The sequence below is a fragment of the Bicyclus anynana genome, chromosome 12, assembly GCF_947172395.1.
Source record: "Bicyclus anynana chromosome 12, ilBicAnyn1.1, whole genome shotgun sequence".
In the NCBI taxonomy this organism is placed as follows: Eukaryota; Metazoa; Arthropoda; class Insecta; order Lepidoptera; family Nymphalidae; genus Bicyclus; species Bicyclus anynana.
In genome coordinates, this window is record NC_069094.1 from 4479164 (window position 1) to 4494520 (window position 15357).

The 15357-nt window shown below is 39.8% G+C and overlaps 1 protein-coding gene across 2 annotated transcripts in view; it reads right to left on the reverse strand.

The window, feature by feature from the left end:
- The window catches only part of LOC112048489 (protein Lilipod), a 43360-nt gene that overhangs the window by 5947 nt on the left and 22056 nt on the right, over positions 1-15357 (reverse strand). Inside the window, exons 5-9 of one of the 2 annotated variants that reach the window (XM_024086018.2) lie at positions 8756-8908; positions 4387-4595; positions 3436-3597; positions 2116-2347; positions 1055-1211 (exon numbers count right to left, since the gene is read on the reverse strand). In XM_024086018.2, coding sequence (XP_023941786.1) covers positions 1055-1211; positions 2116-2347; positions 3436-3597; positions 4387-4595; positions 8756-8908 — 913 coding nt within the window. Of the gene's footprint in view, positions 1-425; positions 1212-2115; positions 2348-3435; positions 3598-4386; positions 4596-8755; positions 8909-15357 lie in introns of those variants that run through there. The other variant, XM_052884584.1, reaches the window with a different exon arrangement.

Genomic DNA, 15357 nt, shown 5'->3' on the forward strand with positions numbered 1-15357 from the left:
TTAATTTGGGGCCCTCAAACTAATTTTGATTCAGGCCCGTCCAAGGGAAGCTACGCCACTGAAAGGAACATAAGCCCCGTAAATATAATTAAATTAAGTCATTTAAAACTTTTGAAACGGAAAAACGATCGAGATTTTTGATCGAGTTTGAACAAAAATGAACCCAAAATCCCAGCTACTAGTTTTGGGAAATGCCCTCCGATTTTTTATAATTTGCCGCGCGATTTCAGTTTCTACTGTCATTAGCAAAACTTTAACAGTGATCGACCGCACTTCTGGAGGGGGGGGGGGGGGGGGGCACTCCTTTCAGTTGTTGAGGAAACAGACCATTCATAAGGAGGTTAGATTTAGACATGTGTGTGTCACGTGACGTCATCCGCTCCACCATATGCGCCATCAGTTGTTACTATAGTTTAGACATGTGTGCGTGTGTCACGTGTCGTCATCCGCTCCACTAAACGCGCGGCAAGTTGTTACTATAGTTTAAACATGTGTGCGTGTGTCACGTGTCGTCATCCGCTCCACTAAACGCGCGGCAAGTTGTTACTATAGTTTAGACATGTGTGCGTGTGTCACGTGTCGTCATCCGCTCCACTAAACGCGCGGCAAGTTGTTACTATAGTTTAGACATGTGTGCGTGTGTCACGTGTCGTCATCCGCTCCACTATACTCGCGGTAAGTTGATACTATAGTTTAGACATGTGTGCGTGTGTCACGTGACGTCATCCGCTCCACTAAATGCGCGGTAAGTTGTTATTTTAGTTTAGACATGTGTCACGTGACGTCATCCGCTACACTAAACGCGCGGCAAGTTGTTACTACAGTTTAGACATGTGTGCGTGTGTCACGTGACGTCACCCGCTCCACTACACGCGGCAAGTTGTTACTATAGTTTAGACATGCGTGTGACGTGACGTCACCCGCTCCACTAAACGCGCGGCAAGTTGTTACTATAGCTTAGACATGCGTGTGTGACGTCACCCGCTCCACTAGACGCGGTCAGTTGTTGAGGAAAGACACGCAGTGCGCGAGCGTGTGCACGTTCTCCACCAACCTGTTGTACAGCTCGCGGCGCACGCTGGCGGTGAACTTGCTGGCGAGGCAGAGCGTCACCGTGGCAGCGAAGATGGCGTTGTACAGCAGCACCAGCTTGAAGTTGCCGAGCCACTCGATGCGTCCGAACTCGCCCAACAGGTCGAAGTTCGTTATACCTGCAATACACACACGTTTTTAAACATCTTTAAGGTATGGAATGCCTTAAAAAGGGTTTACATTAAAGTTGCGTCGCCTATTACAATGCTTTAGCTTTATTTTGGTGTCTGTTGCTTTAATTACTTGGGCATCATTAGCACCAAATGTCCTTTTTTTGTTGCTGCCTTTTGGCTAGCTGGCAGGGAATTTCGACTTCTACGGACCAAAAATAGTCCTCCATTTACTTTGTGGTCAAAACCCCAAATAGTAGAAGCGTCAATACTTGGAATGGGATTCACTGGCTGAGTTACTGAGCGGGTAATGCTGATCACAACCACCTAAACTCCCATGAAACCACATTTGTGTATGTGTGTCCACGATTTTTTTTTAAATCGGCGCATATCGACGCATGCAGTAGGTCCTGAGTCACAAACATTGTCGTCTCTTCCTCAAGTCCTTCGACACCTGGCGGTGACTAGTGCCGAAACAAACTTTTTCTAGACAGATCTATTATTTTATCGATCCGGTTTTTATGAATTTAAAGGTTTGCGGGTTATTAATCCATAGCACCCGAGTTCGCTGGTGGAACTGCCTAGAAGCTTGACAAACCTGGTCTTGGTAGTTAGAATTGACCTTCATAAATTCGGTTTTTTAATTTTAAAAGGCACAAACATTTTCCTCCCAAACTTTTTTTTTTTTTAATCTCTACAAGTTAGCCCTTGACTACAATCTCACCTGATGGTAAGTGATGATGTAGCCTTAGATGGAAGCGGGCTAACTTTTTAGGAGGAGGATGAAAATCCACACCCCTTTCGGTTTCTACACGGCATCGTACCGGAAAGCTAAATCGCTTGGCGGTACGTCTTTGCCGGTACGGTGGTAACTAGCCACGGCCGAAGCCTCCCACCAGCCAAAATATCTCACCTAATATCTTAACGAGCAGCGGCTGCGCGGTAGAGTGCGCCAGCAGCAGCGCGCACAGAGCGATGATCCTCGCGAGCGGCGTGCGGCGCGCGCGGGGCAGCACGCGTAACGCCCGCATCGGAGTCGCGAGCCCCGTGAGCGACGCCGCGTGCAGGTACAGGATGAGGAACGCCTCCAGCGTGGCACCTGCCCAGCCCAGCTTGGACAGCGACGCAATGCCCAGTGTGAATTGCTGAAAAACAGCATTTTCAAAAGTAAGCCAATGTTACAGCAGAAGAAATAGCAACAGAAGAGAATATGGCAGGATGACTTTAGGGGTCTCGGGCGACGTTTTGGGGTGCTTTATCCTAGACACTCGAAGACTCGGATTTTTCCACGAAATTTCACAGATGAAATGGGCACAGTAATTGTTTCTCAGTACACGGACGGCTTCGGATGTTGGATGGCATCATTTGCGAAAAGGCGGGGCCGATCGACATGGTTTTCGTTTCATCGGAGGAAATGCTTGCTATGGCAGTTAGAACTCTAGTAAAAGAGGCGGAGTAACTCGAAGCATGTTTATGCCAGAAACGGGGTCCGCGGGGACAGCGGGTATTCGTCGCCTTGTAGCATAACAGGGTCAGAAGATGGAGAATGTATTAGTCAAGAATAACATGGATGACGAGAAACAACTTGTAGGGAGTCAAGGTGGGCCGGGAAACGCCAAGAGCAAGTAACGAATTTGCTCTACCACTATTCGGCCTGTATGACGGAGAAGTTGATGATTTCATGAGGTGGTGGCTATTATTATTATAGTGTTATTGTCAAGAACTTACACTCAACATTAGACGGGCAACATGTCTATTTTCTTTTCTTTTATTAGGACAATGAAAGGCGATACAATGTTTACCATCATCATATCAGCCGATGGACGTCCACTGCAGAATATAAACCTTTTGTAGGGACTTCCACACATGATCCTGAGCCGCCTGCACCCAGCGAATACCTGCGACTCGCTTGACGTCAGTCAATAAAGGTCAAAGGTCAGCTTGGGACACCAACGTCCACATCAGCTCTTCGATCTATGTGCCCCGCCCATTGACACTTCAGCTTCGCGACTCTTTGAGCTATGTCGGTGAATTTGGTTCTTCTGCGGTTCTCCTCATTTCTGATTCGATCAGAAATGAGATCGACAGAGATACTCCGAGCATAGCTCATTCCATCTCCCGCTGTGTGACTCTGAGCCTTCTTATGAGGCCCATAGTTAGCGACCAAGTCTCGGAACCATCCAACCATAGGTCATGATGACCTACTCAACTGTTACCATAATACAATGCTCACCCGTGTACTCAGCGGCAGCGCCTTGATCCCGATGAGCAGTTCCAGGGTGTTCTGCAGCACCATGAGCACAGTGATGGTGGTCAACGCCAACAGCAGCAGCATCGCCAGCGGGTACACCACGTTCCGCTGCAGGGACGACGTCTTCCGTTGGTTCTCTACTTCCTGAGAATAGACATTTAGATCAGACAATATGTGTATACAAAAGCATTTATTCAATAAAATATTTTTACCAACAAAATGTAATCGTCTTCAAAGATGCATTACTCTAAAAAGCGAAAAATAACATCGTATGAGTCCTTTCTTTCAAAGTGTATTTCTTTTTAACCGATCAATTGGTTTAAAAAAATAAACTTTAAGAGCCTATTTGGCATAGCGATCAGTAGAAAGAACATGAGTTCGTCGGTCGGTTAAATATATTGAAAAAATTTAAAGCCCGCGCAAATAGAAAAAGTTTAGTAGTGCTAACATGCGACCAGTGAACAGAAATGTAGACTCCGGCCCACGAAAGAAGTCCTGCGGCTAAAACCTGAACTAAAATTGACAGCGCCTTACACAAATGGCAATAAGACCGCCATTACCAAATAACAATGAGCGCCAATAAGACATTAGCGCCTCGTCTACGGGACTTGTTTCGTGGCGCGGAGTATCGACAAAATTTCGTCTAATGGCATCAGAGTCGTTACAGTCCCATCTCTTTCGTACCAACGCAATGAAGGAGACAGCAGTATTTCCGGTTGCAGTGCCATTGAATTTTGTCTACTTCACTTCCCTGCTGAATCTATTTTGAAAATTCTTTTACCACTAGAGAGCCACGTTATTTGTAAGTGTCATAGACACATAAGTCACCTTTAATACAAAAAAAACTACATTGAAATCGCTTTATCCTTTCGGGAGCTATGACACTACAAACTTATAACACACCCCTTCTTGTATCAGTGGTAAAAAATATACCTTCCGCATAGCAACAACTCTCTGCAGCCTCTCATTAAGGCCAGCCTGCAGCGCTCCGTTCCTCAGCCTCAACAGCGGCGTCTTCCCCTCCAGTACGGAAGAGCTGATGCCCTTCAGATGACCCGAAGAAATCGAAGTATCGGGGCCCACTGGCGCGGATATGTCACCGCGGTCGGGGTACATCGGCTCCGGTGATATGTAGCCGGCACCTGGAAACGAAACTATGACGTCATCAAAGATTTCAATCTCAGCTCTACAATAAAATGGACTCGACCGAAGGGCTCGATCCCACCACTAGGCTCTTAGCACTTTTTAAAAGGGTTGAACTCATCCGGCAGTCATGCGTTTCTAGACTACTGTCGTACCTAACTAATCCTAACACTGCTTTGACTAAATAGAGTCTAAGTATAGTCAGAATGTTTGTATTTAAGCCTACTTCAAATAAATGAATTTAAATTGAGTAATGGTCATATAGCAAAAAGCTTCAACCAACACCTTGAGAAGCTTTTAATTACATTATAGATCGGATACAAAGGAATCTTGAGACGGCGCGTATTGTGAAGAGGTCCCTCACTTTGTAGCCCTGAACAAGGGTTGTAACCAGGGATCTAACTTAGCTTCCTTACGATATCATTATATACGTAAAATCAACAAACGTTCTAAAAATGTTTACAATATATTTTTAGGAATAAAAAACTACAGCCATAACAAAAAACCTAAATATTAGGTAGGTATCTAGGTAGATATAACAGGAATACCTACCGAATAACGAAAATGTTCTATGACCTTCTTCTTACAATAGGATTATAGTATGTTTTGTATAGTGTTTTGTACATTGACGTAAACAAAGGCCAAGGTCTGATGAGGTACTGACGTTATCGGCCAATAACCCTCAGTAAGATTTACTCTCGTACTCAGATCGCATATTGTACAAAGATGTTGGTTAACTTTGTTGATACGATCGAACAAATATTATATTGTTTTGTACTATTTCACGTTTAGCGGCACTGTAAGCTAGAGACTAGGAAGTAATAATTAGATTCATACATATCTATAGTATATATTTAAGTATAAAAATCAATGCCTCGTTGTAATTTTATAACTCAAGAAGGGGCTCATCTATCCAAACCTAATATTTAGGCTTCTAAATAGTAAACGTGAAGGTTGCACAAAATCGGTCGAACAAATGAATTTAGGGGTAGCGTAGGGATAGGATGGATAGGGAACAAGTGCAAATAAGACAAAGTGAAGCTTGACTGGGTCTTGTATTTGAATTTTGTACATCATATCTTCTAAGTTACTCTAAATGAATAATAGTAAGCAGGTACATCTTCATCTCTACCACGCGATGGACCCGGCAGTCGCTCGGTGAATCCATGGAATGCTAAGATATTTGTCTCTGTCTATTTATATTTTCCAGATGCATGAATGAAGTTTCTGCTTATTTCTATGTTTATTGTCATTTCATTTAGATCTACCAAAAAACATTCAGCGTTACCTTTATACAAAGAAGACTAACAGCGTGTCTTAAACAGACGAAAGCTTTCACCAGACACATGTAACAGGTGTGTTATTTGGCACTGTTCAAATTATTGCGGTGAAATTACAAGTAACAAATGAACAATAACATCAGGTAGCTACACTTCACTACGCGCAATAGGGATGATGACAGTTTTTTAAATTGTATATAAATTAAGAGTATACTAATTGCAAAGCAATTTTGTAAAAACAACAGGGTATCTGCGATCATTACTTTCAGAGCTACAGGGATTTAAAGGGTCAGATTTGCGGCGCTGCCGCGGATCCCTGAAAAACGCTCCATACAAAATGGTACGATTTAGTGACGTCGTTGGCTCGCTGATCGTTAGGTTTGTATGGGCGTTCAAACAAAATTATTAATATCTTTGTTATTTGTGCGTTTATGTTTATAGTTCATTTATTGAAAAATGTCACATTTAATGTAAGGAAGCTAAAACTGTATGGATTTTCATCTAATTACTATAAAAAATATTTAATAGATTTTGAAATTTTATAATCTTATTTATTTTGCAAATATCCAGACAATCTTTCCTTTTTATGTATAAATTAGCTAACATTGACCTTATTTACCCGAATGTATCATAAAAATGAATATATTTAAACCTAGTCATCATCCCCATTGTTAAAGATTTCTACCAAACAATGTCTGTAAAACTGTGAAAGTTTCGTTTTCTATTGAAAAATATTGAAGTCTATATTATTATACATATAATGTAAAAGCCTGGCCTTAAGGTAAATCAAATTCATTACTTTATAGTCTATACTTGTTAGTAGTAAAGCTAGCAGAGCTTGGAAGTGGTACTGTCAGGCTTATTTGTTCTACGTAAGCAGCATTATTGTGTTCTGGTTTATTGCTTTCAATGTTGAAAATACCTAAAATGAATCAAGCAGGGTCAACTTACAAAACACATTTATGAGTAACAGTTCTAATTTGCTATTTTCGAAATAATAACTTACGAATCCAAGCGCCAACGCCACCCAAACCCTAATAGACTACAACAAGCCCCTGTAAAGAATAACCTGTGAAATGAACCAACGTGCATGACGCTTAGAAGGCTGTTACTATATCAGAAAATAACTCTGGAGCACTATTTCGTCATTTCTGAGCGGTCCAGGTGAGTATAACCAGGGGTGTGATTCCGCTGTTTTATACTCGTCAATTCGCCTATAACAACTTATATTATAATTTGAACTTTACTTCAATGGAATGCCAAAAATAAAATGTCATTAATTAACTATAATACGAAGCGCTTTAACTTTACAGAATGCGGGGGCCGAACGACTTCATTTTCTTCTTTCTCCTTAATGGGACTTCAGCGGCATCACCGGAGGATTTGGGCGAGCGCAGAAACATCGTCTGATGGGGTTCGAAGGCAGATGCAGAATTGATTGGTGGAACTGGAACGACTCTCTAAGGGCGTCTCGGAAAGGGTATTTCGGCCTGAGTGTATCAGTCCGGGCGCCCCGATATCGTTAGTTAAAAAGCCCACGTCTGGGTGACGAACGACTTTACAAGTAAACATTGCAGAGATTACATCGTCGTCATCAACCCATATTCGGCTCACTGCTGAGCTCGAGTCTCCTCTCAGAATGAGAGGGGTTAGGCCAATAGTACACCACGCTGGCAAATGCGGATTGGTAGACTTCACACACGCAGAGAAATTAGAAAATTCTCATGTATGCAGGTTTTCTCACGATGTTTTTCCTTCACCGTTTGAGGCACATGATATTTAATTTCTTAAAATGCACACAACTGAAAAGTTAAAGGTGCATGCGAACCCTCACCCTCCGGAATCGGAGGCAGAGGTCATATCCACTGGGTTACAAGTGTGTATATAAGAGTGAATCTTACGTAAAGGGTTTTGCCGGGTTTGGGTAGCTTTTCTGCTTAGATTGGTCGATATCATAATGATTATCTATAAAGTAACTCGTCTATTCAAAAACAAATCTTACTGACTGAGCAAATTTTTTACATGCAGTTTCATGAGATGCTTATTAGGTATTTACACAGCTCTCGGGTGGAACCAGTTTATTAGACAGGTTTGGTGGCTTGTGTATTGGAGATAACTATGTGGGACGCTGCATTTATTATGCTCCGAAGTTGATTGTAATTACACTTGCATATTTGATATTGATAAGAATTACGACTACTGCACTTTGACACTGTTTATGATATTTAATTAGATTACCGTGGAGCTAAAGATTATGTTAGTTATAAAGTTAATGATAATGACCAATCATTATCATTAATTTTGTAACGTCTAATGTACAAGACTCAAAACAAGTTCGGTCCCAAGACCGACATCTAATTTAACGGTTACACTTCGATATATTATAATAAACCGAAAAATAACACGTTAAATTGTAATCAGTATGTTCAGTTCACAATATACCGACAGATTACAAAATCGCGAGTGAGATTATAAATTACTTACGTATTTTACAATTTAACGGTAACATATCCGAGGCAAGGGGTTGTAACACCACCAACTTCCTAACACCGGGTTAAGAATTTAACAGAAAATTTCTTAGAAGAATGCTAAGCTCAGTATGTCACAGCCCGACCCAGGATTGGATCCTAGGACCTCGCGATCCGAAGCCATATTGGCAAACCATTGTACCAACAATTATTTTTTTTTCATTCTTTACAATCAAAGATGGAAGCGGCCTAACTTATTAGGAGGAGAATGAAAATCCACACCCCTTTCGGTTTCTACACGACATCGTACCGAAACGCTAAATTGCTTGGCGGTACGTCTTACCTCGTATAACAAGGTATACCTACTTAGATACAATTTGTGTGTATGACCAAGAGAAATGGTAATATCACCTGTAGCGAGCGACGTGTCGATGCGTCGCTTGAGGGTCTCCTCTTCAAACGAATAGACATAATACTCCTCGTTGAGATCCCTCAGGAACTGCGGCTTGACCAGCACTCCGCCCACCACGCCGAAAAGCCTCACGAAACCGAGCGGTGTAAACACTGCAAAAAAAGAAACAAGTTGTTATAGATATTGCAGCCGTGATAGCCTAGTGGATATGACTTCTGCCTCCAATTCCGGAAGGCGTAGGTTCCAATCCGGTCCGGGGCATGCACCTCCTAAATTTTCAGTTGTGTGCATTTTAAGTAATTAAATATCACGTGTCTCAATCGGTGAAGGAAAACATCGTGAGGAAACTTGCACACCAGAGAATTTTCTTAATTCTCTGCGTGTGTGAAGTCTGCCGATCCGCATTGGGCCAGCGTGGTGGACTAATGGCCTAACCCCTGTTATTCTAAGAGGACACTCGAGCTCAGCAGTGAGCCGAATATGGGTTGATAATGATGATGATGATGATGTTATAGATATTAATCTAAATATAAAAGAAAATCGTGTTATTTACACTATTTATAACTCAAAAACGGCTGTACCGATATGGCTTAAAATTGGTGGAGAGGTAGTTTAGAACCAGAAGACGTACATAGGATAATTAGGGTAGCGGTAAGATAGGGATAGGGTAGAAGTAGGCGTAAGTTTAATGTTACAACGCCGTCGCGCGTCGCGCCGCCGCGGTGCAAGAACTAGGTTATGACTAAGGGCCCCGTATAGGTTCGAAACTAGTCGGACATACTCCGACGTTGTATCACATGAGTTTTAGCCGTGTTTCATAAAAAAATAATATGAATAGAAACGATTTCTAAAATAGGTTGTTATAGAGTAAAGTTTATATTAATCAAAAAGAGGTATTGAAGTCAAAAGGTCAAGTTAGTTAATCCGATGATAATATATGAGATAATGTAAAATGTTGCAAGCTGATACAGCAGTTCACCACTATAAAATATCGATAATATCGATGTAACTTTTAAAATCAGTAGGGTTATCGATATAATCGATACTATCGAGCATGAAACACTATTTACAGATCTGTTGTTAGATTTATATTTACGAGTATACTAGTAGAACATCGAAGTTTCCATACCAGTTACTCCCTGATAATGTAGCTTATTGGTGAAAGCGGTCGATGGAACGAGCTATGCTCGGAGTATTTCTGCGTGATCGAATCCGCAGACGAACCTAAGTCACCGACATAGCTCAACGAGTCGCGAAGCTGAAGAGGCAATTGGCGGGGCACATAGATCGAACAGCCGATGGACGTTGGGGTGCTGGAATGGCAACCCCGCAGCAGAAAGCGCAGTGTTGATCGACCTCCCACCAGGTGGACTGACTACATCAAGCTAGTTGCAGAGATGCGCTGGATGCTGGCGGCTCAGAATCGTGATGTTTGAAAGTCCTTACAAAAGGCCATGTCCTGCAGTGGACGTCCATCGGCTGATATGATGATGTCGATGATGATGATGATGATTGGTAAAAGAATTTGTTCAAATCTGTCCAGCAGTTTTTGAGTTTAACAAATCAAATATTTCTGTAGCTACAGTAGGTACAGCTCTTATTCGTCATCAACCCATATTCCGCTCACTGCTGAGCTCGAGTCTCCTCTCAGAATGAGAGGGGTTAGGCCAATAGTCCACCACGCTAGCCCAATGCGGATTGGCAGACTTCACACACGCAGAGAATGAATATAATTCTCTGGTATGCAGGTTTCCTCACGATGTTTTCCTTCACCGATTGAGACACGTGATATTAAATTTCTTAAAATGCACACAACTGAAAAGTTGGAGGTGCATGCCCTGAACCGGATTCGAACCCACACCCTCCGGAATCGGAGGCAGAGGTCATATCCACTGGGCTATCACTGCTCTACTCAGCTCTTATTACTGTACTTATATTAAACTAGCGGACGCCCGCGACTTCGTCTGCGTAAAATTCGATGTCAATTTTACTACTACCCCCTAACCTAACCTAACCTACCCTACCCCTACCATACCCCTACCCTATCACTACCCCAACCCTACCACTGCCCCGACCCTACCCCTACCCTACCCCTACCTTACCTATACCCTACCCCAATCCTACCCGTACCCTCCCCGTACCCTATCCCTTTCCTACCCCTATCTCACGCCTATCCTACCCCTACCCTGCCACTTCCCTATCCTACCCGTACCTCTACCCTACCACTACCCTACCTCTACCCTAAACCCGGCCCTAAACCTACCCTACCCCTACACTACCCCTACGCTTCCCTACCCGTACCCTAACCTACCCTGTAACTTCTCTATCTTACTCCTACCCTTAGCAAAATCGGTCCAGTCCATCGAGAGTGGTGGTATGACCAAGAGAAATAGAGACTTCTATGCTAATAATATAAAGAGGTAAAGTTCGTGTGGTTGTAGGAGGTAATCTCTGGATCTACTGGACCGATTTGGAAAATTGTTTTACCAATAGAAAGCTACGTTATTTGCGAGTGTCCAAGGCTATGTTTGATCCCCATATTCACACGGGAACGGGAACTACGTAAATGAAAGCGCCGGGCGTCATATAGTGGAATTTCTGCGTCTTTTAGAAATTTTGTATTATCTGCGAAACTATTTAAGTAATTAACATACTGTAAAGGGCAAATCTTATCTCCATAATACCCTTGTGATTATTAAATAATTTATTTTAATAAGGATTAAAGTTTAGTTGTATAAATAATGACGTAAACCTAAGTATATAAAATTAATAATTTTTAAAACACAAAACGCCTTTTTTCTTCTATATATCAGCTAATATATAGAAGATAGATATATGGTGTCGCGGACTTTTTTGTAGAACTTTTAAAGATACATAAAGTCTCCATATATTAATTTCAATTTTAGCATGCGAATAAGTCTGTATAAGAGGATTTTCAGTCCGACCTGTATGACAAAAACTGTGATAACTCGGCTAATACATATGATACCAATATAAAAATATAACCTATAGCACTCCCCGATAATGTAGCATTCTACTGGTGAAAGAATTTTTAAAATCGGACCAGTAGTTCCGAAGATTACCCCATTTAAAAAATGTGACAAACTTACAAACTTTACCTCTTTATAATATTAGTAAAGACTACGTATGTATATCTTTTACAAAATTAAGTTAACACAAAACACTATAATTACACTTACTAAGTTTTAATTAATTTATATACACAACAATCGAAATAATACCATAAAACGAAATAATAACTAATTACACGAAATACGTATGACGAAAGTCAAAAGTCAAAACGAAACGAATAAAATAAAATTACAAATTATTTATTTGAATTTAAAGTTTAAACCTGATTACCTGAACCTGGTCCTGAACCTAAACAAAGAAAGTACGACGTATCTAAACTATAAATTAAAACTTAAAGCATGTCTCTAATCTCTATTTCTAAATCTAAAAAGCAAATACAATACGTAAATAGACAGAGTCAGACAAACAGTACCTAGCTAACTTTAACTACCTACGTGGTACGTGCCTAGAAGTAGAACATAATCATTAACAATTAACATCGACTTGCCAAAATCTAAGTAAATTTTTATCACCAACACCCAGTGTTACCAACTCTCCAAAATATTTATCCCTGAAGTTTGTGTCAAAAACCCCTAAAATCGCCTTAATTATTGAGTTGTCCCCCTAAAAAATATAAAGCCATAATAATTTAGAAATATTATGCTGTAATATGTTTCAAAAGTCTATATTTAATACTGACAAAATATTACGTATTTATCTGAAGATTCAGATTTTTTGAAATCATACATGTTGAGGAAAATTGCCGTCAGTTGCCTCAGAGTGGTTGTAGAATAACGTATTAGATGACGTTATAAGTCGCTAGGTCAAGAAAAAAATATTAAAATTATCATCAATTTAAAAATATTAAAGAGTCAAAAAATCCCTTAAAAAATCCCATTTCACTTATTTGCCCCCTAAATCTGGGGGGAAAACCCCTAAGTAGGGAACCCTGCCAACACCAATGTATGTATGTAGTCGGCATAAATCTCCCTAGCGCCGTACAAAAATATGGTGTTTTTGCTCAACGCCATCTATTGGTAAATGGATAAAACGCCTACATAGAGTTTAGTAACCAAAAATGCTGATCCCTATAAAATACGTAGAAACCTATAGAGGAAGGTTCAACTTAATTTGGCGGTTGGCGCTTAAACATAAGCGGCATTCCGCCTTTTAGAAATTTTGTATTATCTCCGAAACTATTTAACTAATTAACATACTATAAAGGGCAAATCTTATCTCCATAACATCCTTGTGATTATTAAATAATTTATTTTGATAAGGATTTAAGTTAAGTAGCATGAATAATGACGCAAACCTAAGTATATAAAATTAATAATTTTTAAAACACAAAAGGTACTATATCTGCTAATGTATAGAAGATAGGTATATGGTGTCGCGGACTTTTTTGTAGAACTTTTAAAGATACATAAAGCCTCCATACATTAATTTCAATTTTACACAATGGTTAAGGCAGCGCATGCGAATAAGTCTGCCTAAGAGGATTTTCGGTCCGACCTGTATGACAAAAACTGTGATAACTCGGCTAATATATGTGATACCAATATAAAATATAGCCTATAGCACTCCCCGATAATGTAGCATTCTACTGGTGAAAGAATTTTTAAAATCGGACCAGTAGTTCCGAAGATTACCCCATTTAAAAAATGTGACAAACTTACAAACTTACAAACTTTACCTCTTTATAATATTAGTATAGAGTATAGATTTAATTTTATATTCTCGAACGTTCCCAACGTATTCTAATATCCCTATTAAAAGCGAGCCCTAACCTTGATAGATAATAGTTTTTTTTCATCGTATAATATTACTTAGATGTACAATAAAAACAAGTGAGGTCAATTTAATTCATTTGTCTGTGGCAGCTAACCTTGGCCATAACCTACGAATGTTTAATATTTTAATCATATCGAACTTCTACGTCTTGTAATTATAGCCGGTTACCAGGTGATTAAATCGATTTTTACGATTATCGAGTAAGATAATTTCAAAGCACATGAGTAATAAAATATAATGACGTTCTTACTAAGTATATAATAATTAACTAATTACATAATTCGTAATAATTAAAATATACGTACTCAGTATAATATTTACATGAGGAGCGTGTAAAGTAAGTATGTCCTAATTTATGGCGTTTTATTTATTTTTAGGGTTCCGTGCCTCAAAAGGAAAAACTGAGCCCTTATCTGTATGTTTGTCAGGACCCTTTATTTCGGGTAGGTATCAAGTTGAAATTTAAATCGTATATAGGTACTCAGGTCCACAGTCATAAGAAGTTGTGAAAAAAAATCATACTACGTATCTAAGTTTACGTAAACACAACGCCCGTTGATTCAGCAAAAAACGTATATTTTGACACTATCAAGGGAATCAAAACACATGGGGTATTATCCTAGAACTATGAAATTTGACAAGTAACATCGTTATAGACCAGAAGTATCTACAAGAAAAAATCTCAAACTATACATTTTTTAATTAAATCTTAGTAAAACAGGATGACTGAAATTCGGGAGAATCTCACCAAAAACTACACGATTCGATTCCTAAACTATTACGGATACGTAACACTGGTGGGCGAGTACGACTCGCACTTGTCCGGTTTTTTTTATTATTAAAAACCAACTTTTCCTCGTAGTAGTAACTTGCATTACAATGCTAAGTATAACCACTTGAGTGTCTACTAACGCTAATTGCTAAATAATTCAAAAAATTTTCCGTATACGTTATCAAGTTCACAAAAGCCTCATCACAATCGATTGAGCGGTTTAGGACAGTATCGAAAAATAGAAAGAATTATTATATTGATAGATATATAAATAATTATCTACCCTCCTCGTATAATTTTATTACAAAGGCTGAAAATAAAATGGAATACACTTATACGAGTATTAGCATTTGGCACGAAGTGGATTAGAAACAGGTAATCAAATGACGAAATACTGAAAATGGTGACGTAACGTATCTTAATATTACTATTCCGCTCTACGACACAATAACGTCGTTGTGACGTCACGTAGGCGTCAGTCCACGTCACGCCTTTCAGTTTCAGCGTGCTTTGTATTCAGACATTTCACAATATTTACGCCAAATAAATTACGAAATTCAACTTAATACGAAAGCATGAGGAACGTAATAAATATTTTTTTTGTGCTATTTATGACTTTTTTTTCAGATATTAAATCCGTTAAGAGAATACGAACGATAAATGCCAAAAAAAAAGAAAAAAGAAAAACAGCATTACAAGACACTGCCTTTAAACCCATCTTTACTTAGAACTTACTACATTAGATCGGTATCGTTATCAACCTATATTCGGCTCACTGCTGAGCTCGAGTCTCCTCTCAGAATGACAGACAGGGGTTAGGCCAATATTCCACCACGCTGGCTCAATGCGAATTGGCAGACATGCAGAGAATTAAGAAAATTCTCTGGTATGCAGGTTTCCTCACGAAATTTTCCTTAGATAGTTATGTTTAGTGTATCACATGACACAATCTTTGTGTTCTAT